General features: G+C 36.6%; 1 protein-coding gene across 3 annotated transcripts; it reads right to left on the reverse strand.

Moving 5' to 3' along the window:
* Window positions 1-46: 46 nt before the first annotated feature.
* mylk4b (myosin light chain kinase family, member 4b) lies at window positions 47-24,425 on the reverse strand. Of its 3 annotated transcripts, none has more exons than XM_051876314.1 (14): window positions 24,022-24,425; window positions 6,389-6,476; window positions 5,792-6,149; window positions 4,711-4,946; window positions 4,526-4,631; window positions 4,043-4,136; window positions 2,714-2,823; window positions 2,450-2,591; window positions 2,289-2,359; window positions 2,055-2,183; window positions 1,815-1,967; window positions 1,629-1,707; window positions 1,496-1,544; window positions 47-1,002 (listed from the first exon to the last, which is right to left on the reverse strand). In XM_051876314.1, exons 1-13 carry the CDS (start codon window positions 24,166-24,168, stop codon window positions 1,500-1,502), a joined length of 1,758 nt encoding a protein of 585 aa, XP_051732274.1. In that variant the 5' UTR covers window positions 24,169-24,425; the 3' UTR covers window positions 47-1,002; window positions 1,496-1,499. The 3 variants fall into 3 exon arrangements, with proteins under 3 accessions (XP_051732274.1, XP_051732275.1, XP_051732273.1); XM_051876315.1 differs by lacking the exon at window positions 24,022-24,425 and adding an exon at window positions 10,449-10,601; XM_051876313.1 differs by lacking the exon at window positions 24,022-24,425 and adding an exon at window positions 8,672-9,310.
* Between the last annotated feature and the right edge of the window lie 3,369 nt (window positions 24,426-27,794).

A 27,794-nucleotide genomic window follows, 5' to 3' on the forward strand; every position in this document is an offset into this window, starting at 1 on the left:
TTTACTATACCGTGAAAGCTGTTCAAGTAAACATCAGACAGGGTGATCAAAGCAAAACATTATCTTTATATATAGAACCACACAAAACATACAATACATCTGTAGGTAGTGTTCTGTTTTTTTTTTCATTTGCCTTCATGGAAGGTGAGATGTTTTCTACAAAGAGAGGGAGTGAACAAGACATTATTTTGCCTAAAACAGACAGTCTAGTGTCCCAGTCTCAAATTTCAAGCTTAAAAACGTCACCAAAAGACAAAAAAATCTGAACAATTATTTTTGTACAACATTTGCCCTAGAGGAAACCCTCTAAATGACATTATATAATAAAATGTGGTAAGTGAGAGGTGTATTTGGGGCATGGCTATTTGTATCAGATAACAGTAGGTACATGCACACAGACAAACTCCAAACTCTGTCACTTAGACCTCCTAAAAGGCAGAAAAGCAGAAAAGACATAACATTCAAAAACCATAGATCATTTGCAGGATTTTGACATTAAGTGTTCTAGACTTTCAAGTGTAAAATACAGTACAGTAGTCCCAGTGTGAATTTCAGTCAAAACCAAATTCTAATGCCTTCACAAATATCATGTGAATGATATGTTACCATAAACCAGTGACGTACAGAATATTACCATGATAAGACTCAATACATTTGTGCGTATAGAGTATGAATGATGATTTCTCTTTTGCACTCTTAGCCATAAACATACTTCCTCCAATCCTGGCCTTTTATAAAGTGCACATGCCAGACAAAATCACTGTAGTATTAACTGTCTGTAGTATCTTTTTTTTTTTTATAAGACAACAGCCAAAAGACAGTTAAAAGGAGGAGGAGCAGTATTTTTAATGTGTTGTATGATGTTTTAGCTTGAGGTAAACAGGTAACAGACATTGTACAGTACGGTATGTGACTGTAATATTAAACAGATGTGTAGTTGTTCAGGTACAACAGTATTGGTCCAGTTTGTCACCACGGCACCAGGAGAGCCAATGATCACTTCTGCAGAAAACATTAAAAGTAATGTTATCCACAAGTGAAGTTAATCATTTGAGACAGTCAATGACATACAAAGTGCAGTCAATTGAGTTTTATCATTTATTGTTATTGGGTAATTGTTAAAGACACAATGAAAAGGAAGTAGCAACAGATCTTTTTTTCCTAACCCTATGCATGGATTTTCTATGTGGTTTGGCCGATCATCCACACGCAAATGCAGTATCTGGTCACTGAAACCGAACATTATTGAAAACTCCTGCCAGGGTGAAGATTTTTAGAAACTCAGGTTACAGTCTTGTTGTGTAGATGGTGAAACCAGAGATTTTGGCTTGTGACGTCGGAACTGGAACCAGTAATAATCTTTTTTCCAGGCTTCTGATTGGCCAACATGGCTTTACGGTTAGGGCTATATCACCACCTGTTGGTTTGGCATGCTCTTGACATTGTGTTTTTGCGTTGTGGACTAGGCCTGTGAGCGTCTGTGTGCATCTCTTACCGGTTTAGCCCTCTGGAGGAGGGGCATGTGAAGAGTGACACTTGTTTTTCTGTGAGGGAAACACACTCATTAATTACCTTCATTTACATTAATTCACTAATGCACTAATTTAGCCACAAACGCTGTTATTAACCTTATGGTGAAGACGGAAGTGAAGCGCTCGGTCTGAAAGCCATGGGTGTTTCAGGGACTGGGATGCACTCATTCTCCAACTGTGCAAAAAAAGAAATGTGCATCAAAACACAAACATACTGATAACTTTTTAGAATTAAAAAAAGCTATTTTTTGTCAGATTTAGCCCATTTCTGGGGACACAAACCTTTTGCTCTTCACAAGCAGGCGTGTGATGAAGTCTTTGGCCTCCTCAGAGATGTCGGCAAACTCTGCCTCTTCAAAACTCCACTGACATGCCAGGATGTTATTTAGTGTCTCATTATCATCCTCACCCAGGAACGGAGACAAGCCACTGAGCCTAGAAACACAAACATAAGTACGTTGTTTTCACAAAACTCCCTCTTTTTGTATAATTATGATTGTTCATTGATGTTTGCAGACTCACAGCATATAAGTGATGACACCTAAACTCCACATATCGGTTGGGAATGAGACAAATTCATAGTTGATGACCTCAGGAGCCAGGAACTCAGGCGTACCAAAGTTCACCCTCAACTTTTCCCTGGGTTTATATCTGAAAGGAAGATGAAGAACAAATCAATGTGAGAAAAACAGTAGATTCATGAAGATGGGCAGAAAGAAAGTAACTGTAAACACAGACACAGATACAAATACTAACCTCCTTGCAAGCCCAAAGTCGATTATCTTGACCTTGTTTGTTTCTCGACTGACACAGAGAATGTTTTCAGGCTATTGACACAGTAAAAATGTATTCAGACTTCTTGTTCTTCTTATGCAGCTGTTTCAATTACATATTATTTAAAATAATGTGTTTGGTACCTTTAGGTCAAGGTGTAATATATACATCTTGTGCATATACTGAAGCCCTTCACTGATCTGCCTGATGAACAGCACCGTGTCCAACTCGGTCAGCTTATAGTTCTCATCTATGATCCGGTCAAACAGCTCTCCACCATCAACACTAGGGGGCGCACAATACATGTTAGCAGCACATTCTGAAGTGATTTCTAAATATGCTAGGAGAAAGAAAGCATGAATGAGATTTAGTGAGAGAGGCTGTCTGTGTCTGTGTTTGTAACTTACTACTCCATCACTAGAATGATTTCATGTCGAGATTCAAAGGCGGCGTAGAGCTGGATCAGATTGGCATGATTCAACTGGTTCATCACTTCAATCTCACACTTTACTACCTCCTGACAACACAAGTGTGTGTAAAATAATTACTATACAATTATAATGGTAGCAGCGGTTCTCACTGTTTGTGGACCAGTGTTGTTAACTAAATCTAAAACTATTAAAATAATTTCTGTTAATTGAAATACAGCTGAAATAACAAAATAAAAATATTTATATTTATTACTAAATACTCATAAATGTCAATAAATACTATGATAGTACATAAATTACTGACTCTGCACTACAATGACACAGTTGTGGGTCACCAAGTGGTCCATAAGTTGATTGGCTGATAAAAACTAAAACTTAAAAGGATTAGTTCACTTCAGAATTAAAATTTCCTGATAATTTACTCACCCCCATGTCATCCAAGATGTTTATGTCTTTCTTTCCTCAGTCGAAAAGAAATTATGGCTTATGAGGAAAACATTCCAGGATTTTTCTCCATATAGTGGACTTCAGTGGGGTACATCGGGTTGAAGGTCCAAATTGCAGTTTAAATGCATCTTCAAAGGGCTCTACACGATCCCAGATGAGGAATAAGGGTCTTATCTAGCGAAATGATTGGTCATTTTCTAAAAAATTAAAAATGTATATACTTTTTAACCACAAATGCTCATCTTGCACTGCTCTGCAATGCGCCACGCATTACCTAATCACGTTGTAAAGGTCACACGTGACGTAGGCAGAAGTACTGCAGTAGAGGGAACAACTACATCTCATTTTCTCCTCCAACTTCAAAATTGTTCAACATCGTTGTTTTACCTTTTTGTAAAGGCTGTTTGTAAACTTCCGTCTACATCACGCGTGACCTTTCCAACATGATTATGTAATGCGTTGCGCATCGCAGAGCAGTGCAAGACGAGCATTTGTGCATTTAAAAAGTATATAATATAAAATAAATTGACTGATCGTTTCGCTAGATAAGACCCTTATTCCTCGGCTGGGATCGTGTAGAGACCTTTAAAGCTATTTTTATACTGCAATTTGGATCTTCAACCCGTTGGTAGCATTGAAGTCCACTATATGGAGAAAAATCCTGGAATGTTTTCTTTAAAAACCTTAATTTCTTTTTGACTAAAGAAAGACAGATATAAACATCTTGGATTACATGGGGGTGAGTAAATTATCAGGAAATTTTAATTCGGAAGTGAACTAATCCTTTAACTGAAAATTTCGAGAACCACTTCCTTGAAGTCACAGTACTGATATCTTAAAATGGACACAGGCATTTACCTTCTCTTTCTGACTCCTGGCTTTGATGATCTTGGCTGCTAATATGAGGCCAGAAGTTTTCTCTACACATTTGTGCACCATGCCAAAGCGTCCTCTATTACAATCAAGACAATAATAACAATTAAAAAAAAAAAAAACACCGATTTAATTCACAAACCCAATCCATTTAATATGTGTAAATTCCCACATTCTTTGTAAGACCGCAGAGGAAATTCACTTTAATCTCTTGTCTCTAGCTATTCACTTTCACTAAGATCTAAAAATATGTTGCACGTCTCACTCTCTTAACGTTTTTCCTTCCCACACACACACACATCTGTCTGTCACTTTCATGCCCTTGTGTATCGTGTGTCCTGTAAGCTCTTAAAATTCTTAGGAATCTTATGCCATGGGTTTAATATCACAGGCATCCTGCTTTAAAAATTCCTAACAATGCTAACAAACCTAACATAATATGATGTAATATTAATATCTGTAACTCACCCTCCGAGAACTTCCTCTTTATTGATAGTGTAGTAGCTGGTAATCTGGTGGGTTTTGGGTGTCACTAGACGGTGCTCAAATGGTGCAGGTGGGGGAGGGGAAGAATCTGTGGAAAAGTTTAGAATATGTAACTACAAAAGGGAAATCTATTTACATTATTCTCAGACCTACACCAAATTTCTTACCAATGACATATTCGTCAATTACTGACTCTGCATCTTTCCTCTCATCTTCTGTCCCCTCATCTGGTCTCTCTGGTCCCACCTCTGCAGCTTCAAGTCCTGCCTCCTCTTCCTCCTTTAATTCCTTATCCTCTTCCTCTGACGCCTCCTCCACTCGGCTTTTTTTAAGGTCATCTGTCAGCGTCTCGTCAGCAACATGCCTCTTAGTGCTGAAAGTTATTTCCGGATTCTCCTCAGAGCTATATGAATAATATATATATATATATAAATTAAAAGAGAGAGGTGTCAAATATATAATACATCTTTTTTTAGTTTGTATTGAAGTTTTAAAATTTTAAATGGAATATGTATATTTTGACATATTTGTATTTTTTATTTATTGACACTATGCTTTAAAAGTTTGGGGTCAATAAGATTTTTGAAATAAATTTTTTTTTTAATCAGCAAGGACATGTTAAATTGATCAAACATGATAGTAAAGACATTTATAAAGTTACAAAAGATTTTTATTTCAAATAAATGCTGTTTTTTTTTTAAACTTTATGCTCATCAAAGAATCCTGAAAAATATTTAGCAGTTTTCAAAATTGATAATAATAAGAAATGTTTCTTGAGCAGCAAATCAGCCTATTAGAATGATTTCTGAAGGATCATGTGACACTGAAGACTGGAGTAATGATGCTGAAAATTCAGCTTGCCATCAAATGAATACATTTTACAATATATTAAAGTAGCAAACTGTAAAAATTGTAATAACATTTCACAATATTTCTGTTTTACTGTAAATTTTTTGATCAAATAAATGCAGCCTTGCCAAGCATAAGAGACTTTTTTCAAAAACATGAACAAATTTTAACGACCCCAAACTTCTGAATGGTTGTTTATCTATTTACATTCAATCAACATAATTTTATTTAAGCAAATTATTTGTTTTGTAATATTCAAATATTACAATATATTATAATATTATAATTTTGCAGGGTTTAATACTTCTGCTCTTTATCTAAAAGTCATTTGCTGAACAAAATATAAAAAACTTATATATATATATATATATATATATATATATATATATATGGATGAACCTGTCTGGTGTGACTGTAATGCTTTCATCAGTCTGGCCAGATGAATTTGGAGCAGCTAGCTGGCTCTCCTCTGATAACCAAATCGCCTCCTCTTTCTTTGAACTCTCCTCTTCCTCCTTTTTATCCTCTTCTTTTATCTGCAGTAATTCAGCATCAATTTCCTGCTCTCTGGCCTCGTCTTCCACTGCAGCCTGTTGTTTGTCATCCTTTCTTTCCTTATAGCTCTCTTCTTTTTGCTCCTCTTCAATAAGATCCAGATGCGCAGCTGTGCCGGCTGCTGTCTCTGTTGTGCATTGAGAAAGCTGACTGTTCTGTTGATTGAGCTTTTGCACTTCTTCAAAACTAGCCTGGACTAAGTCTGGAAAGGGGGGGAGAAGTAGTACATACAAAGATGAAAATAATGGAAGAAAATAGTGACCCAAAATAGCACAGAATCTTAAACATTTCTTCATTTTTATGTCAAACGCTTCTTTGTTTCAAATAAAAAAAAAAAAATTCTAAAACTTTAAGTTTACTTCCAGATTTAAATTTGATTTTAAATCCTAGATTGTCAATATGATTTCTGGCTTTTGAATCCCACTGTGTGTTTTTTCTCACCTGATGCATCAAGTGGTTTCTTTTTCTTCAGGGTTTTTAACCCCTTTGAGTACACTTTAGATTTCTCCTTCCCATCCTTTTCTCTAAACTAGAGAGAGAAAGAAACAACAGGAGAGAAAGAGTATTTACATAAGTTTAAGTCTATGGTCACAAGTGAGGTGTCATAGATATTCTGAAAAATCACCTGTGCTATTTTGAACCACAATGTTAAATTGATAATAATACAGAGTCCAACCATTGTAAATAGCATTTAAACACCCCTTTAAATAAAAGCACCTGCTTTCAAGCTATTCAGTGACGTATTTTCATTCAAATGCTCTGAGCTGCTAACGTGCAATGAACCCGATATTTCTGATCACACACAATCATCTGCTGTGAGTGTCCTTGAGCTGAAACTGAGAATCACTCATCATGTCATCAGTCAATCTGTTTTAAAAATGGCTCAAGCCAATGACAAGGACAATGAACCTGGTAACTCATGTTCTAGAAAATCCCCTGTTGGAAATGCAGTTAGACACAAAACAAACTCATTTGGAAAATACAGAAAAAAGAACATTTAATGTATATATGCATCCAACCTTTTTTAACATTTATTTCACATAAAAGATGACAAACTTCACACAACATAAAAAGTAAATGTGTAAAATTCTTAAGGTAAACATACAGTGAAAAAAGGCATACAAATATTTCTTATGTTGTAGTTGTCCACTTTAGTCCACTTTTTAATCCACTCATATGGGCAGCTGCTTCGCAAACTTTACTAACCAATTCGTGTTTGTATATTGAAAAATTGTATTTTTGTTAGTTTGGCTTATTCAATTTTACTTTTCGATATAGTTAAACTTTATTGGCAGGAAAATTAAAGGCCTTTCACACATCGTCATTCTAAACACCGCTTTTAACCCCAGGTAAGGGAACACTTGTAATTTAGAAGCGGTGTTAGCATCGCTTTTTACCCGGGTTTACTCCGGGGCAGAGTTAGCACCGCTTTTTATCCGGGTTTACTCCGGAGCAGGGTTAGCGCCGCTTTTTATCCGGGTTTACTCCGGAGCAGGGTTAGCACCGCTTTTGCGAATAAGAACGTTAACCCAGCGTTTAGGAAAGTACTATGTGAAACGTCAGTTTATTAATACCCATGAGTAATTGTTAACCCCGGGTAAATTATGAGCAGTGTGAAACGTGATGCAAGATAACCCAGGATTCAGTTTACCTGGGGTTTAGAATGACCCAGGGTTAACTATTTCAAATGTGAAAAGCCTTAGTAGAATAGTATTGCCAAAGCATTTTAAGGTTAATCTGTTAACTGTCACCCCCACTTTTTTTTTATAGACATGAAAATTCACTATCCAAACTTAAATGGTTGTAATTCAAGAACACTTTGGAATATAGACATAAGGCTGGTCTTGTTTTAAAGATGAAATTTTGCAGATTATTGTAGAAGTGAAATAACTTATGTAAGTGAAACAGACAAAAAGTTTTACTCTAAAACTGCAAGGAAATCAAAGCCAAAAATCTGAACAAGTTGTGTTCCAAATTTCAGGTTGATATCTCAAAAAATGAGCTTTCAGTAAGATTTTGTTTGGGCGCAGTACCACACTTTTTCACTAGATGACAGCCAAGCTCCATTACTGACCATATAAGGGCACCTCCATTTCCATATATGGTTTGAGTGATCTGAACCATATATTTCCATTATTTTCATACAATTTATGAAGTAGACATCCTACATAGAAGTAGTATGGGAAGTTTGGCAGAATTTGATATGAATTCAGCCTCTAATAAGCATAAAAACAACATGTATGTGGGTTATAGATCACCGCCACAATCATAAATGTTTTTTTTTTTTGTTTTTTTTAATTAAAAACATTTTCAGACCTTTTTCTCAAAAAATTGAACGGATGTTATCTTTTGAACTCTTGGCATGAAAACAAACATGTTTCAACCAATCTTTAATGATTTTTAATGTTCATTGCTATTTCAAAATAAAGGTCTGAACATGCCTTATGAGTATGAAAATATGCTTGTTGCAAATTGATAAATTACTGCTCCTCTGTAATTTATTTTGAAAAAGATTAGTTTAGGTTTAGTATAGGATATTACTGTTTTAAATATGTAATGGCTGTGGGCCCACCTGTGGGCCAGTGACAGTTAACAGGTTAAGTGTGTATAAAATATTAATTCTTTTACTAGTTTATGAGTGCTTTCATCTGTACTTCAGGAATCTAAATAAGTGCTTTTAAACATTTTAAACACTAAATTGGTGCATAAAACATTTAAACTCACCCTGCTGCTGGATTTTGAGTGTGTGTTTTTCAAGAGGTCGGCCAATCTCGAGTGTTTCAACACTTCAGCAATGAAACTGATAACCTGTTGAATGCCGCTGACTAGTCGCTCTAAAGAATCAAGTCGCTGATCCTGTTGTTCTTCCTTCTCTCGAACAGTTTCTATGACAACACGCACGTCACACAACATCTGCTCAACACTTCGTCCACCTGTAGCTGTTCCTTGATCTTGACCGATGGCATCCAGTCTTCTTAGAGACGCTTCCTGCAAGGCGAGGACTTTGTCCATCTTACCACTCAGATCATTGACTTGTCCTTCAATATGTACAAGAGCAGAAGATGAGGAGGGTTTTGATGAAGGCTGATCAGAAAGTGGTGAAGATAGACGTTTGTTTGAGGTAGAAAGCGAAGCTTTTCTCGCTGTGGCTCTTCCGCATCGTTTCTGAGCATGAAGTGGTTTGGGGTCATAAACCCGAGCAAGAGACTTCACAAGATTAGAGCTCATAATGAAACACGTTAACACAACGGGTTAAAACAAACAGAAGTACTTGTTTTCACGTCTACTTGACAATGCTTTTGAAACCTACAGATCATTAGCTCCCCTTCTCATTCTCTCTTGTTATCCATCTGTCTGGTGTCTCTAGCTTCAAAACCAATGCTTTTTATAGAAGCCATCATGCTTCTTCCTATTGGTCGGTGTGCAAGTGGTCAGTGTAATGTCACTGTTATCATCTAGAGGAGGGGCTTCTGTGTATGATTAGAGTGTGAATCCTAGAGCCAGGTGTGAAGACACTGAAACCAGAGTGGGTGCGAGAATAGAGCTTGATGGACTCAAAGAGTGACGTATCAACACCACTGACAGAACTTTTAAATGTAGTGACTGTTAAACCAGTAGATTTCCCCTGATTGACTGACAATCAACACCTCAGATAAAGGGTCTGTGTCCGTATGTTATGTCCGTAACCCAATGTCCGGAACACAACGAGCCAAGAGAAAGTGTTTGATTGAACAAGAGCAGGTGCGCACGCCCGAGTCTACTGAAGAACTGAGACAGAATAGCTGTTGAGACACTGCAATGGCTCAGAGGTCTATTTTCAATGTGGTTCCACTATCTCATTGTTCTGAGAAGCTCTATAAGAATATTGAATTTGAACGGAGAAAAATGCTAATAACATCACGGATAAGAATGTGCATATTACCTTACAGCCAGTCTTTTAAAAGGAAAGAAAATTTGTTCACAGAAATTCACAGAAATGTTTGCCACAATGTTTGTTCTTAGTCAAACTGGAAATATCAGGGAATGATTTGTGAAAAACTGTGATTTAATTTCCAGTAAAAAGTTATAATTTACTATAATCATGACATCAATTTCTAGTGAATATTCATGTTATTATGTATTACTTACTCTAGATCTATTTTCAAGTTATGTTCAGCTCAAAATATTGAATAGACAAGCAATTACTCCATGTAAGTGTAATATTTATCAAGTTTTTAGCCTTCATTTAAAAATCATCAACAACTGGGAAAGTTGTGTAAAAGTTATGGAAATTTCTACAATGAATATAAATATTTCTATAGTTACGTTCAGCTCAAAATACTTCATTGGCTATAAATTATTCTTCACATTTTAAAATCCCATAGATCCATGGAAAAGCTGTGGAAGTTCATGGAAAAAATACAGTCTGAGGAGTGAGTTGAAACTGTACGATCTTCATGTGGTAATAAAGCTTAAAAGGTTAGTTCACCCAAAAATTAAAATTCTGTCATTAATTACTCACCCTCATGTCGTTCCACACCTGTAAGACCTTTGTTCATCTTCGGAACACAAATTAAGATATATTTGATAAAATCCAATGGCTCAGTGAGGCCTCCATTGACAGCAATTTAATTTAGACTTTCAAACACCCAGAAAGGTACTAAAAACTTCGGAGCATTGCCAAAGTCATGTGAACTATTGAAATTTCAAAACACTTGTGATGTAACAAAGCCTCATTTACTGAAATCATGTGACTTTGGCAGTTTGAGATCATTTGATACGTGCTCTGAACCACTGATTTAAAGCAAAAGATCCATAAAGCTTTGAAGCTTCATGAAGCAGTGTTTTGAAATCACTAGATATTGTTGAATAAAGTCATTATTTTGTTTTTTTGGTGCACACAAAGTATTCTCGTTGCTTCATAACATTAAGGTTGAACCACTGTAGTGGTTGTAATGAACTGTTTTAAATACGTCTTTAGTACCTTTCTGGGCATTTGAAAGTGTTAATTAACTTGCCGTCAATGGAGGCCTCACTGAGCCATCAGATTTTATCAAAAATATCTTAATTTGTGTTCCGAAGATGAACGAAGGTCTTACAGGTGTGGAACGACATGAGGGTGAGTAATTAATGACTGCATTTACACTGCAAGTCTTAATGCACAGATCCAATCTTTTGACCGTATCTGATTTTTTGGCCAGTGTGTTTACATTCACTTTAGACGTGACTGGTATCCGATATCTGTGTTTACATTACTTCCTGCCCCAAAATGATTGTCATTGATATTTTTACATGCACATTGTAGACCCTTGGGTTTTGAATGGCCATGCTATTATAATTATTTATATATTTCATGTCGGGTGGCCATGATTACCTGCCAGAAGGGATAAGTTAACAGCTGTCAGTGTCATGGATGTTTTGCAGCGCAAAATCTGACTGAACGGATATAGACTGGAAAATAAAGGTAATTTGCATTTGTTATTTTATCTACAGTCGTTAGATCTATAATGCTGAAGTAAAATAAAATAACAGGTAAGATTACATATATTTGAATGAATTCGAATATGAATGATAATGAGAAGGCGATTGAGGGAGAGAGCGGTCCACGAGAGAGAGAGAGTAGCCTACCCAGTTAAGCTTTTGGTTTATTAAAAAAAAAAAAAAAAAAAAAAAACAGGGGTGGGCTCTTTTGATTTAACCGGGCAGAGGTTGAAATTCAGCTGCTGAATGTGTGTGTGTGTGTCCGCAGCGCGCGCGCAGTTTCTTTCTAGGAAAAGATATAGGCCTAGACATAGCCTATAAAGTTCCCACCTCAATAATAAAGCTGCAAATTTTTAGTGCAAGTGCATACAGGAACGTCTGCTTCATAATACAACATAAAAGCTACCTTTTAGAGAGCAAATGCGTCGCCCTCACCGTGTGGTGGATTGGATTTCCAAGGGGAATCGGATATGCGTGTTTAGACGTAGGTCGCATGTCCAGAGATCGGATATGTATCTGATTTAAAAGTGGCTCAGATCCGAAAAAAATCGGATCTCGTGCAGATTTTTGTGTTTACACGTGTGCAACTAATTCCGATCTGTGTCAGATGTGAGCAAAAAATCTGATTTTTTGTGCCAGTGTAAACGCAGCCAATGACAGAATTTTCATTTTTGGGTGAACTAACCCTTTAACTTGTATTTAAACAGGAGTTTTCCTTTAAAATCATTCCACCACCCCTCCAGCTCACATAACATATGCAAGACCTTTTCCGCAATCTTCCTAATCTTTCATCCTTTCAGCAGTGAACTAGCCTATAGTTGCTAACCTTTTCACAACACCTTCCTGTATGCAATATAAAAGAATCTGACGTCTAACATCCATTCTTTTAGGAATACGAATTTAATAAAGAATCAGCTAAATTCCAAGACTCACACAAGTAAAGAGAATGACAGTAAGCAGAGGCAATCCTCAAACACACACAAACAGGTGCTACAGTATACTTTTACCATACACAGATAGATATAGTCCCGCTAAACAGCCTTTTCACACGCTACACTGAAACCCGATAGCTTGTATATATTATCAAAACAGCTAAGCGGGGGGACCAATAACATATAATACAATAATCTTATTTTAGACTGGATCGTTATGCATCATACTGTATGTGATAGGCCACCTCATTAAAAGTGAGCACTTGATTGCTTGGAGCAGTAATGGTTTGTTTTCTGATTGGCTGATGTATTAATAGCCGCTGAACATTCAGTAATCTCAGGAGGATTGGTGGCACCTTTGGAATGGGAACTTGATAATGTGAAGTGAGCTCCACCATTCTGACAACAAGAGCTTATAAAAAGAGACTAAGTGCTCACATTCCTTTGTGTGTTGGGGTGTGTTTGTGTTCCAGACTGTGTGTATTTGTGATTTGATTACAAAACCATCTAGCCTCATATGGAAACGAAATGATGAATGTTTATATCGGAATAAATCACATTTTGCAGTAGAGATGCATAAAACACATGGGTTCATTTGGTGAGGACAGAGAGACTGTCACTCACTCATGACCTTTAACCACTGGCACTCTAAAGGAACGAAAGCTTTTCCACAAATATCAAAGTCAAAGGTTTGGAATAATTATGATATTTTAATGTTTTTGAAAGAAGTATATGTTCACTAAGGCTGCATTTCTTTGATTATAAATACAGTAAAAACAGTAGGCTAATATTGTGAAATGCTATTACAATTTAAAATAACTGTTTTTCATTTTTATATATTTAAAGGCTTAGTTCACCCAAAAATGAAAATGATGTCATTAATTACTCACCCTCATATCGTTCCACACCTGTAAGACCTTCGTTCATCTTCGGAACACAAATGAAGATCTTTTGATGAAATCCGATGGCTCAATGAGATCTGCATTGCCAGCAATAGCACTCCCTTTTTCAATGCCCAGAAAGCTACTAAAAACGTATTTAAAACAGTTGATGTGACTACAGTGGTTTAACCTTAATATTATGAAGCGATGAGAATACTTTTTGTGTGCCAAAATAACAAAATAGCGATTTTATTCAACAATATCTAGTGATGAGCGATTTCAAAACGATGCTTCACGAAGCTTTGAAGTTTTACGAATCTTTTGTTTCGAATCTGTGATTCAGAGCAGCAAAATCACATGATTTCAGTAAACTAGGCTTTGTTACATCATAAGTGCTTTGAAACTTCAATAGTTCATGTGACTCTGGCAGTTTGATATGCACTCCGAACCACTGATTTGAAAAAAATGATTCATAAAGCTTTGAAGCTTCAGTGTTTTGAAATCAGCCATCACTAGATATTGTTGAATAAAGTCACTAAGTTTTTTTTTTTTTTTTGGCGCACAAAAAGTATTCTCATCGCTTTATAATATTAAGGTTAAACCACTGTAGTCACATGAATTGTTTTAAATATGTCTTTAGTAGCTTTCTGCGCATTGAAAAAGGGAGTGTTATTGCTGGTGAGCCATCGGATTTTATCAAAAATATCTTAATTTGTGTTCCGAAGATGAACGAAGGTCTTACAGGTGTGGAACGACATGAGGGTGAGTAATAAATGACATCATTTTCATTTTTGGGTGAACTAACCCTTTAAAATGTAATTTATTCCTGTGATGGCAAAGCTGGATTTTTGGCAGCCATTACTCCAGTCTTCAGTGTCACATGATCCTTCAGAAATCATTCTAAAATGCTGATTTGGTGCTCAGTGGTTCTTATTATCAATGTTCTTGCTGCAATTTTTTGTTTAAACCGTGATGTTCAACATTGATAATAATTAGAAATGTTTCTTGAGCATCAAATCAATATATCAGAATGATTTCTGAAGGATCATGTGACACTGAAGACTGGAGTAATGATGCTGAAAATTCAGCTTTCCCATCACAGGAATATATAACATTTTTAAAATGTATTAAAATAATAAAAAAAAAAAAAAAAAAATTTGATCAAATAAATGCAGCCTTGGTGAGATTATAAGAGACTTCTTTCAAACATAATAAAAAATCTTAATTATTCCAAACTTTTTTGACCAATTGTAGCACTTATGTTTCCTTCATGTCTTGGAAAGAGGCTGATAAACAAACATAGAAAGTTAACAAGATGGAATAGAATGTAATGGCATTGCATGTTACATAATGGGGGAATATGATATGACGGCCATGAAGAGATGATCACAAGATGGGCATAGAGTCGGGGATTATATTGCGTGTAGAATATGTGTAGAATGACAAACAGAGGACACACACAGAGACATAATTTGTACTTCAGCAGCTGCAGACTGATTGTATAAACTCTCTGACAGTCACAGCAGTTGTCACATAACTTCAGTGCTATACAAAAAAAATGGTGTAAAGACATCAGAAAAACACATCAGATCTTATCACATATACAGAAATAAACGGTTATTTTTTAAATTATAATCCAACTCAAGTGTATGTTAAAAACAAAACAAAATACTACAAACTCCTTCAGATTTAATGCTAAGATTATTAGCAAAAAGCACATTTTTGATAGTAAACTGTAAAATAAATAAATAAACATTTGATTCAATGACATTTCTTATTGATTTTAAATGTATAAATGTCAAAATTCTTGACAGTTGATCTGATCCACCACAAGGTGGCAGAGTATATATAACATACTGTACACCAGAAATCTACTTTGTTGGAACCTAATAGAAACATTAAGGATGCATATGAAATGTCAATTCACGGTTTTAAAAAATGTAACTTAATATCAGCGCAGTGTTTTTCTGTCCTTGTGAGACAAGCCTGCACTAGAAGAAACAGTCTGAAGTTGATGACAGCCCATAAAGTCAGACTGCTGCTGAATACCTCTTTAACTACCTGAAGAGACTGAGTGTCAATCACCTCTTTAATGCCTCAAAACTAATCCCCTTATAAATGTGTTAGATGTGTCATGTTGGCACAAGCATGTGGAAATGTGTGCACCGGCCAGAGAATGTGCCTTTGCGAGTGTGTGAGAGAACAAATGTACAGGTGCACCAGTAACTGTACACCAACACTGCACTCCTTAACTGTAATCAGAGAAGTTTAAAACAGATTTGTGTGCGCATGTAGTATCCACAAGTGTGAGTTACTGTGTCTCATTGTCAATGTATGCAGCATATATAGAAAGAGCATGCGCAGGAGGCTATTTCAGGGTGGGAGGTAACAAAATGCCCCCCATCCCCTGATGGATTCCATCCTCTCTCTCCTCCCTCCCTTTCCCTTCAAACTTGCCATCCAGGGAAGGTCACTGAGTAGTTCCCCCCCTCCTCCTGTTCTCTCAGTATATGTGGTTGGCACTGCCTGAGTGTGCGCACGTTGACGTGAGGGAGTCCCAGGGAAACACTGATGAACTCACTTCAGGTGCGACAACAGCTGGTCCACATGCGTTAAAGGGATAGTTCAACCAAAAATGAAAATTTTGTCATCATTTACTCACCCTCCAGTTGTTCCAAACCTGTATGAATTTCTTTCTCCTGCTGAACTCAAAAGAAGATATTTTGAAGAATGCCAATAATCAAAGAGTTGATGGGCCCTATTGACTTCCATAGTACTTTTCCCCCCATATGGAAGTCAATGGGGTCCATCAACTGTTTGGTTAGCCATATTCTTCAAAATATCTTCTTTTGAGTTCAGCAGAAGAAAGAAATTCATACAGGTTTGGAACAACTTGAGGGTGAGTAAATGATGACAGAATTTTCATTTTTGGAGGATCTATGTCTTTAACAGAGAATTCAACAGCCCCTCCTGACACCATTTCATGACTAATTTTCATAATTTCTGCCACAAAATAGGATTATAATATTGAGAATGCACTGCATCTAAATATCTAAATATCCTTACATATAGGCCTACTTTAGGCCTACATATAGACCTTATTTTTAGACAAATCTGCTTAAAGCTGCAGTCCGTAACTTTTGTTGGTTAAAAATGATCCAAAATCAATTTTTGAGCAAGTACATAACCAGCCAGTGTTCAAAACTATCTCCTTACCTTAGCCCGATTCACAACGGTGAGCTTGTAATAATGTGTTCTAATTTGAGTGGCAGTGGTAGGTTTCCGCAGAAATATGAGTTTGCCGGCGTTCGTCTTTGCGTCATTACGTCACGTCTGTTTACATAAAGAAGGAGTCCTGGCTAGTAGGCTATATCGAATGTGAGGATGCTGCAGGTGGCAGATCATTTATAGCTTTTTCTCACAGCAGCTGCAATAATTAAACTTATCATTTTGATGGTGGATTGTAATACAGAAAGGTCCAAATGATAATCATCAGTGACAACTAGAGATTTACCCGTAGTCAAAAGCAAAAGACTTCAGACTGCAGAGTGGCTACAGAAATTGAAATCTACAGGTAATGCTAAAACACACTAAATACACATAATCACGCAATGTTGATGTTGTTAAAATTAACAATATGAGAGCAAAGTATAACAATAATAATAATTTGCAGAGTTTGACATGATCCGAGCGATTGTTAGATTGAATCACCATTGGCAGCGCGATTTATTGTAATGCATTTTTTCCTGTTTGTTCAGAACAAAAGCGGCAGACATGTTACTTACTTGTTTAGATGACATTTTCCAGTGAAAATTCTTATTTTGGTCATACTTCCAAGTCGTAGAATCTGTGATTACTAAGTACAGAATCCACACCGATGCGGTGAGACCTCAAAACATTAGATTCATCCGTGCTGAGGAGTCGTGCCGAAGCACAACCCATGTAAAGATGATAATTCTGCAAACAACTGCAATTGCAGGTTTCAAACAGAGATGGCAACAAAGAGGCAAAACTTACGGACTTCAGCTTTAAATATTAAAGTTTTATTATGTTTTTAGTGATCATATATTCACTTATTTGTCAATTGGCAATAGTTATACCGAGGTTTAAGGCACGTTCACACCAGGGGCGTTTGAGACAGTGCCTCCTCAAAAAAACTGGATGAGAAAATAATCGATATTATAAAAATAAAACAACGCAAATGTTACAAAATTTGACATTTAAAAAGTGTAAAAGTCACTTGTTTTTCTAAAGAAACACTGTCAAACAGCGACACCTGCAGGTAAAGTTACAGCAGGGAGTCCGCATCTCTCTGCCCCCCTTTAGCTCATAGAAACAAAGCAGAGACCCCTAAGCGTGCGGTGGGTTTAGTGGGGGGTAATTGAGAATGAATGGGGGAAAATCACGTGAGAGGAGGCAGTGCCTCCATCGCGCTATGAATGGATTTAATCGGTCATGATTGGACATGATTGGTTCGTGCAATAAATCCCGCCTCTTGTTTTCGTGTGCGTTCTCGTCGAATCGGCCTGAATGAAGACAGTGATGGCTTTAATGGGAATACTAATTAAAAAGTAAGTAAACAACTGTCACTTAGATATCACAACTTTATTTCATGTCAAAATCAAACTCGAAATGGCCTGAAAACATCAAGACTGTGGGGGTTTTTAGTGAGCAATCAGCATGGTGAAATTAAAGGTACATCTGTGAGTGAGTGACCAGTGTGTACAAGCTTGATGACTGCTGAAAATAAACTGACTATTAAAAAGAAAAGCTGAATATTAGTTTAATAATATATTGTTTAAATTGTTACTGCCTTTAGTTATTATTTTGGAGTAAATGTAAAAATGCATAAGAACACTAACTTGATGAAATTTATACTTGGTTTTAATAAATAGAACATTACATTTAAATTTTCATTTAAATTTTTATGCTATTAATGCAATAACATTTTAAAAGTGCTAATAAACTTAATTCATAGACTTCAAGACCATACTGCACAGTGCTACAAATTTAATTTAACAACAAATCTTATTTTATATTAGTCAAGGGTTCAAGGGTTCAACAGTGATAATCTTGATTCTTTTCTGTCTCAATAGAATGTAACACAACATTTACAGAATGTTTTAAATGTGTACAGAACTACAGTGGGTACGGAAAGTATTCAGACCCCCTTAAATTTTTCACTCTTTGTTATATTGCAGCCATTTGCTAAAATCATTTAAGTTCATTTTTTTTCCTCATTAATGTACACACAGCACCCCATACTGACAGAAAAACACAGAATTGTTGACATTTTTGCAGATTTTTAAAAAAAGAAAAACTGAAATATCACATGGTCCTAAGTATTCAGACCCTTTGCTCAGTATTTAGTAGAAGCACCCTTTTGATCTAATACAGCCATGAGTCTTTTTGGGAAAGATGCAACAAGTTTTTCACACCTGGATTTGGGGATCCTCTGCCATTCCTCCTTGCAGATCCTCTCCAGTTCTGTCAGGTTGGATGGTAAACGTTGGTGGACAGCCATTTTCAGGTCTCTCCAGAGATGCTCAATTGGGTTTAAGTCAGGGCTCTGGCTGGGCCATTCAAGAACAGTCACGGAGTTGTTGTGAAGCCACTCCTTTGTTATTTTAGCTGTGTGCTTAGGGTCATTGTCTTGTTGGAAGGTAAACCTTCAGCCCAGTCTGAGGTCCTGAGCACTCTGGAGAAGGTTTTCGTCCAGGATATCCCTGTACTTGGCCGCATTCATCTTTCCCTCGATTGCAACCAGTCGTCCTGTCCCTGCAGCTGAAAAACACCCCCACAGCATGATGCTGCCACCACCATGCTTCACTGTTGGGACTGTATTGGACAGGTGATGAGCAGTGCCTGGTTTTCTCCACACATACCGCTTAGAATTAAGGCCAAAAAGTTCTATCTTGGTCTCATCAGACCAGAGAATCTTATTTCTCACCATCTTGGAGTCCTTCAGGTGTTTTTTCATGCGTCTTGCACTGAGGAGAGGCTTCCGTCGGGCCACTCTGCCATAAAGCCCCGACTGGTGGAGGGCTGCAGTGATGGTTGACTTTCTACAACTTTCTCCCATCTGCCGACTGCATCTCTGGAGCTCAGCCACAGTGATCTTTGGGTTCTTCTTTACCTCTCTCACCAAGGCTCTTCTCCCCCGATAGCTCAGTTTGGCCGGACGGCCAGCTCTAGGAAGGGTTCTGGTCGTCCCAAACGTCTTCCATTTAAGGATTATGGAGGCCACTGTGCTCTTAGGAACCTTAAGTGCAGCAGAAATTTTTTTGTAACCTTGGCCAGATCTGTGCCTTGCCACAATTCTGTCTCTGAGCTCTTCAGGCAGTTCCTTTAACCTCATGATTCTCATTTGCTCTGACATGCACTGTGAGCTGTAAGGTCTTATATAGACAGGTGTGTGGCTTTCCTAATCAAGTCCAATCAGTATAATCAAACACTCAAATGGACTCAAATGAAGGTGTAGAACCATCTCAAGGATGATCAGAAGAAATGGACAGCACCTGAGTTAAATATATGAGTGTCACAGCAAAGAGTCTGAATACTTAGGACCATGTGATATTTCAGTTTTTCTTTTTTAATCTGCAAAAATGTCAACAATTCTGTGTTTTTCTGTCAATATGGGGTGCTGTGTGTACATTAATGAGGAAAAAAAATGAACTTAAATGATTTTAGCAAATGGCTGCAGTGAAAAATGTAAGGGGGTCTGAATACTTTCCGTACCCACTGTATATGTAGGTTTGAAGGATTAAGCAAAAACTGAGAGGCAGCCTGAAACCTGATTTAGTAGGCCTAACATAAAAAATAAAATCTAAAACTGATGTTCAAGAAAGTACATGTTTTTGCCAGAGTACATGAATGCTCTTTGATCAGGGTGTCAAATGAATACAGTTCATGCTAATGTGCTGAATCACAGAGAGCAAAACAAAGAAAGATTAAAAAACTTTAGGTATTTATTTATAGGTCTTTAAAAATATTTTGGCCTAAATTTAAGATTTATGTATTTGAATTGCATATAATTGCATTTAAAAATTTTTGGATTACACAGTTTAAACATAAACTAATAAACATAACGTGATGCATATTTGTCAGTCATACATAAATAAAACAGGTAAAATATCTGCTTTCAAAAGATCATACAATAAAATTGTCTAATCCAAATAGACGTAAATTTTATATGCAATTCAAATACACAAACCTTAAATTTAGGTCTAAATATTTTTTGAAAGCAAGATGCCAGACACATCTCGCAATATGTCCACATGGTGCTACCTGACACTCAACTAACAAGTTTGCAGTCTTTCATAATGCAGAGCTGTCAATATGAAACTCCCTCCCTCCTCAGACACCTCTAAATCAGACTCGAAGACAAGAAGACTTGAGTTAAGCCAGAATTTTCACATTAGCACACGCTGATCTAAAGCAAGGGACAGGTTGTTTCAGGAGTATCATTCATTCATTCATTCATTTATTTATTTATTTATGCCTTTTCCTAACACGTCAATGCCTAGTTTTACTTTATTTATTTTTTACTTTTTTGTGGCAAATCTTTGATTCTTAAAATGCACTTGTGTGAGTGAACTCATTTGAAAGGCCAGATCAGTGTGGTAAAGATTAAAAAAAAAAAAAAAAAAAATCCCAATTCTGACTTATTTTCTCAGAATTGTGAGATTTAAACTCGCAATTGCGTGTTATTAAGCCAGAAATGTGAGATATAAACTCGCAATTCTGACTAAATTACAAAAACGCGAATTTGTGAAAACTGTGATGCCATGCACATGCGTATTACATGTTCAGTCTATAGGGGCGTATAGTGTTTCTTTACAAAGTGAAATCAAAAGTGACAGCCAACTACTGGCCTGGCATGCATGATACAGCATTTTTAGTCGTTTTCACAGATCCATGTGAACGGGGATCATTTTGGCAACTTTAAGTGAAATCGAAGAACGAACTGATGTGACGTCATTCCGAACAAAATCAGGCCATTTTGGGAGTTCGAAACAGCTTTCCAGAAAAGTATGCTACGACTGGTAAACACCTTCGTACTACCATTGGTCTGTGGCAATTACGTAATAGATAGGTGTGCATGGACGCTCCCCGCCTTCTTTCATGTGGAAATCTTTTTCGGTTAATTTCTACTGTTCAGTCTGTTGAGGTCAGACGTCCGCGAGTGAAAACATGAACACACTGGAGCTGCTTTATAATAGAAAATGAAGTTGTACTTCTGATGAAACAAGACACTGTTTTTCATGTTTAATATGGTAAGCTGCTTGATTTTAAGTAATCTATTGTATAAAGTGCTATATAAATAAATGTGGATATGTTTACTTACAAGCTAACTAAAGTGCCGAATTGCAGAGCCCGTGCAAACATCCATGTTGCTATTATCAGATGCTTTTCTTATGCTTTATTAAAAAAATGCTTGCTGTTTTCTCAATTTTGTTGTGTGTTTATTTTGTTATTGAGTGGAAAGCGCGCAGCACATATTTACATATTCATCTGAATGCCGCTCTCAGCAAAGTGAGCGCTATTTTGAACTTTTTACCTCTAAGCGAAGAATGAAAAAGAACTTCAATGTGAGGCCTTTAAACATCCCCACCGCCATTCTGAAGTGTGTTCAACTTCGCCAAGTGGGAATTTTATTAGGACAGACCCCTCGACCCCTCAATTTTGACTGAGGGAGCGAGTCTACTCATATGTACACTTCAGGCAGATCTTTAGACCACAATGCAACACAATTGTGACGTCACAACAGCAACTCGCAGTGCTCACACTTACAGTTTTTTTCAACTGCTTACACACAAAATCCATACTTGTCACACAATTTCTGAAACCTGACACTCAAACACCAGAACCACACACCAAATCTGCAAAACCATACACTAATTCTCAGCCTTCTACTCATAAAACACTTTTTGCAAAACACAACACAAAATTCTCTATGTAACACACAAAAATCTAACAGGAAGTATCTTGATTTCCTTTTTCAAATGCAACCATTGTTTCTGTCCAACTACACATGGTTGATGTATTTCTTTTCTTTTGTACTGTGTAATACTGTATTCACAACCACAAATGATTACAGTTAAAAAATAAATAGTTTGGTTTCAATCTTGCTTTCGTGTTTACTATTAATTTTTAAACATCTCTCTGCCAATTACTTTCAATCTTGTACAGAAATGTACATATGAGCTCATGAAAGAAGAGCTTGAATAATCGTGTATATATGATATATCCAAAAATAGGATATTATGGCAAAGGTGTTTGCAACGTAAGACAAATGTTTGCTTTCGAGATGTGTTTGTGATATTTTGAATGCAGTGCTTCATTTTGCAAGAGATTTTTGAGAGGCTTTTTGCATTTTGTGTGTGCAATTCTTGGATTTGTGTGTAAAGTTTTGAAAAGAGGCAGAGTTTTGAATATGTGTGTAAGCAGTTGAAAAAAAACTGTAATTTACCCACAAGTGATCAAGGGCTTAGTTTGTTCCATTTAAACTCATTGGAAGGGTTCCGGCAGTCGTGGACACTCGTGCAACATAAGCAATAACGTACATCCGAGTGAACGAGGCGAAGGGAAGTTAGCGAGGGAAGGGCATAAAAAAGTGGACTTAAACACAGCCCTAGAAAGTTGCAGGTAGATGAGTTTAATCACAGCTGGAAGTAAACTCTGCAGGAAAGTGGATCTCGAGGGCCAGAGTTGAGAACCACTGAGATAGATTTTCAAAGAGCATGATGGGTAGAAATGTGAATATTTTCACTCCCATTTTTTTTTCACAAAATGTAAAAAGCAATCAACTAGCATGACTACAATAATAAGTCACAGTTATAATTACCTCATGCACTAAGCAACACTAATGTTTGTGGTTTAGACACACGTTGTTCCAAATGCCACGTGGGTAGGAGGGCAGATAATTGAAATTACAACGGTGTCAAAAACAAACACGAGAAAAGGAAGACAGTGTATAACAGTTCAACTTTACTCCTTATACATGTACTCTCTTCTTCGATTTACTTTTAACTAGATATTGCAGTTTGGTCATTTCATTGTTTCAAAATATTGCTATCATAATTGTGATTACTCAGTTGTTTATTAAATGATTTATTAAGTGCAGCTATACTGTAAAACACAGGTCAAGTGTAGTAATATATCTATTGGTGATTCTTAAGTTCAGACCATGTGCTAGTTGTGTTATGTCACATCACTTGTTGTCAGTTAGTCTAGCTTATTCACTTATGTCATAGCTGTTAAAAAATAAAGATTTATATATAACAGTAAGTGAATATTCTGCACTTGGATGTATCACTATTTAAATTTTTAAATCACCTGTGCATTCTAATCAGTATTAGCAAAACTATATTTTCTCTGTTATACTCAATTAATTAGACCTACATTCATAATAATGTTCATTCATACCGCAACACTACACAACAGAACAACATTCCACAACACTACTGCATTATATAATGCTTAACAGACCATTAGTTGGAAAATTAATTAAAATTTTGTTCTAAATTTTATGTTTTATTTTCTTTACAGACGTCATAATACAGTCAGGAACCACTTAGGCCAATATATATATATCAAATATATTTATATTTATATTTATAGATATATACAGTAAAAGCAGAAAAAACAGTGCTTTATATAGGCTACTGGAACATTGCTTAACAATGCAAATCACATTTTCATTTAAATACAATTAAATAGAATTTAATAGAAATAGAGAGTGAATTAGCACAAAACATAATTTTTTAATTTCAGTTTTGGATATATTCATGAGTTTTACCTGAATGTCAATAGATGAACTTTCTGGTGAAGTGTCTCTTTTCCTCTTGTATGTAAATAAATTCCAAAATCGTCTCCATAGGATGGATGCAACCAAACACACACTTCCTACAATCCAGAGGTCCTTATCCCGCAAGAAGTTCTCCATGGCAACTACATTCACACCAAGCAAGCCTCTAAACAACAGTTGCTTTTTCTTTTTTAAACTCCTTAACTTTGTTTTAGCAGCCTGTTTAACTCTCTCTCTTTTTCTTTCAACGCCGGTCCGGTTGTTGACATCAGCTGTACAAGCGAGCTACAGATTACGAAAGGTGGGCAGTCACTGCAAATGAGAGACATGGGTAAACGGGACAGAACGCTCCCCCTCTTCCGTATAAGGGGCAAAACATCCGTCAGTCAGCGAGACGAGAGGTGGACAGGTGGAACTCTGGCTCCACGGCAATGGAGGGCAGTTAGCAGAACTCGGTGTATCCTTTAACGTTAGACACAGCACTTAAAGTGCTCACTCATACACACTCACAATGGGGTGAATGACACGTGGCCTGTATAATCTGACACATCACATATACAGCCCTAGCCAGCAGCATACTCAGCCTATCTCAGGTCCACTGATACTTCAGAACATTTTAAAGAGAAACGACAACTCGTCATGGATTCTCAGCATGTGTGACTACTATAATCAGACTAGAGATATGTGCACGTGCACGCTGACATTCAAACACACACTCACAGCTATTCAAAAGACCAAGGCTGTGCACTCACACTCACAAAGTGATAAGAGACATGTTGGGGGGTAAACCGTAACAGTAGCAATCTGATTTAAATAGACTGCTGTTCTTGGATTACTCCTATCGGACTTTGCAACCTATAGGTTATCTGACGCACAGTCACACTCACAATACACAGAAATACACACACACACGCACACACACACATTCCAATTCCAAATAACTGCACACAATGAAAAGAAACGCTATTAACACTGTACATCCCAAAGCAAAATACCCTAACCAAACATTTTGTAAAAAATTGTTATGATGAATCTTCATTTGTCCTGTGAGAAGCGAGTTTCCCTCAAATGCTCACATTCAGTGAAACTGTGTGAAAACTGATGTCAAACACACACGCACAAACACACTATGTAAAATAACAAATAAATAGACTATGACTTAATATGTTTAAAGGGTTATTCCAACTCTAAAGACCAAATGCTAAGCATTTTAGTCTCAAACATGATCATTCATACTTTATAAGAAATGTCTGAAGTGTAGTCACAAGACGTACTGTTACCGATTTCATAGACAAGGCTTAAGCCTAATCCCAGACTAAAATGCTTGTTTGAGCCGTTTTAACTGAAAGCAACTTGCACTGTTTTGTCTCAAGATGCACACCAGTAATGTTTTAAGGCACATTTATATAAGCTATTTAAATGCCCTAATTGAACTAAGGCCTAATCCTGGCTTAAAGGGTTAGTTCACCCAAAAATGAAAATTCTGTCATTGATTACTCATCCTCATGTCGTTCCACACCCGTAAAAACCTTCGTTCATCTTCGAAACACAAATTAAGATATTTTTGATGAAATCCAAGAGGTATATGACTCATTTTTAGACAGCAATTTAACCACCCCTAAAAGGTACTAAAGACATAGTTAAAACCGTCGACGTGACTGCAGTGGTTCAACCTTAACTTTATGAAGCGACAAGAATACTTTTTGTGCACAAAAACAAAACAAAAATAACAACTTTATTCAACAATATCTTCTCTTCTGTAATACGCTGTTTATGTTCAGCGCTTCCAGGTTCTACATCCGAATGCCGACTCATTATTGGCTGGCTCCTGCGTCAGCATCACACACATGCGTCGTACTGCTCACATGAACAGCCTATGCCAATACTGAGCCGGCATTCTGACGTAGAACCTGGAAGCGCTGAACATGAACAGCTTATTAGAATGACACAGAAGAGAAGATATTGTTGAATAAAGTCATTATTTTTGTTTTGTTTTTGTGCACAAAAAGTATTCTCATTGCTTCATAAAATTAAGGTTGAACCACTGCAGTCACATCGACGGTTTTAACAATGTCTTTAGTACCTTTCTGGACCTTGAAAGTGGTGGTTAAATAGCTGTCTATGGACCAGTCATATACCTCTCAGATTTAATCAAAAATATCTTAATTTGTGTTTCGAAGATGAATGAAGGTCTTATGGGTGTGGAACGACATAAGAGTGAGTAATTAATGACAGAATTTTCATTTTGGGGTGTACTAACCCTTTATTCTAAGCCCTGTCTGTGAAACCAGGCCTTAGATTTCTAAAACCTAGCCTGGTGCATCAGCAAGCAATATTTCATGAACTGTCGCCCCCTCCTGGATGGTCAGTAAACATTCACAGTGCCAACAGCACGTTTATGGTATACATGACCTTGGTACTTTTTTGAAAGTTGATTGGGTGTGCAGGCATGTGTATGTTGGACTGTGTGTTAAAGTGTGCATGTGCAATCTCTATAAAAATAACCATGGCATAGCTTGTAAGTTAAGAAAGCACAAAAAGTTTCAAAGGGAAGTTGAACTTCAAAGAATTTTCTAGTTATTTTCAAATTAACTGTGGCATGCTGTCAAATACCCCAGATAGTATGTCCTCAGAAACATTTTCTTTTTTTTTTTTAGTGATAATAGGTGTGGTCCATGGTAATACAGCCCCCTCTATGGGCAAATTTAATACAGTGCAACACAACTAGCTGAAATAATACACAAAAAATTTATCTATTTTACCCTGGCTTATACACTACCAGTTATAAAATGTTGATGTTAGAAGGATTTTATTATGTTTAAAGAAATCACTTATGCTTACCAAAGCTCAATTTGATAAAAACAGTAATATTGTGAAATATTATTACAATTTAAAATAACTGTACATTTGAGTACATTTTAAAATGTAATTTATTTCTGTGATGGCAAAGCTGAATTTTTAGCAGTCATTACTGCAGTCTTCAGTATCACATCCTTTAGAAATCATTATAATATGCTAATTTGGTGCTCAAGTAACATTTCTTATTATTATCAATGTTAAAAACAGTTGTGGTGCTTAATACATTTGTGGAACCAGTAAAACATTTTTTTTCAGGATTCTTTTATAAATATAAAGTTCAAAAGAACAGCATTTATTTGAAATAGAAATCTTTTGTAACATTATAAATGGCACTTTTGATCCATTTAATACATCCTTGCTGAATAAAAGTATTAATTTATTTAAAAAAGAAAGAAATTAATCTTTCTGACCCCAAACTTTTAAACGGTAGTGTATACACACCTATGACGTGCATATAACATATCTGTTGGAGTTACCTGCTCTAGAGTCTTTAGCTGGACATGTTTGAGCTCCCAGTAGCAGCGCATTCTTTCTACTCGTTCAAGGTGCCCAAAAAATGCAAGTCGACCCACATCAAGCTCCTTGACGCGTGATTCCTCCCCCTCCATGGCTCTGTTGTTAAGAAATGCAGTGCATGGGCAGCGGCTGTTTTATTGGACCTGACACACCCCCTCTTCCTATCTGCAGCAAACTTGGTATTGTCTTCCGATCTGAAAATAGAAGAAAAAAAAAAACAAAAAAAACAAAAATAAAATCTTTTTTTGGAATAAAAAATTAACAAATCAATGCAAGTATAGGCAAAAGAGCTAAGAATACAGACAAAACTACACTGAAGTCACATCAATAGGCCTTTAAGCAGGGCTGCCAACTTGGAGTGAGAATTATTCCTGCAGGGTGGGGTGGGG

The sequence above is a fragment of the Ctenopharyngodon idella genome, chromosome 20 (genome assembly GCF_019924925.1).
Source record: "Ctenopharyngodon idella isolate HZGC_01 chromosome 20, HZGC01, whole genome shotgun sequence".
NCBI classification, from domain to species: Eukaryota; Metazoa; Chordata; class Actinopteri; order Cypriniformes; family Xenocyprididae; genus Ctenopharyngodon; species Ctenopharyngodon idella.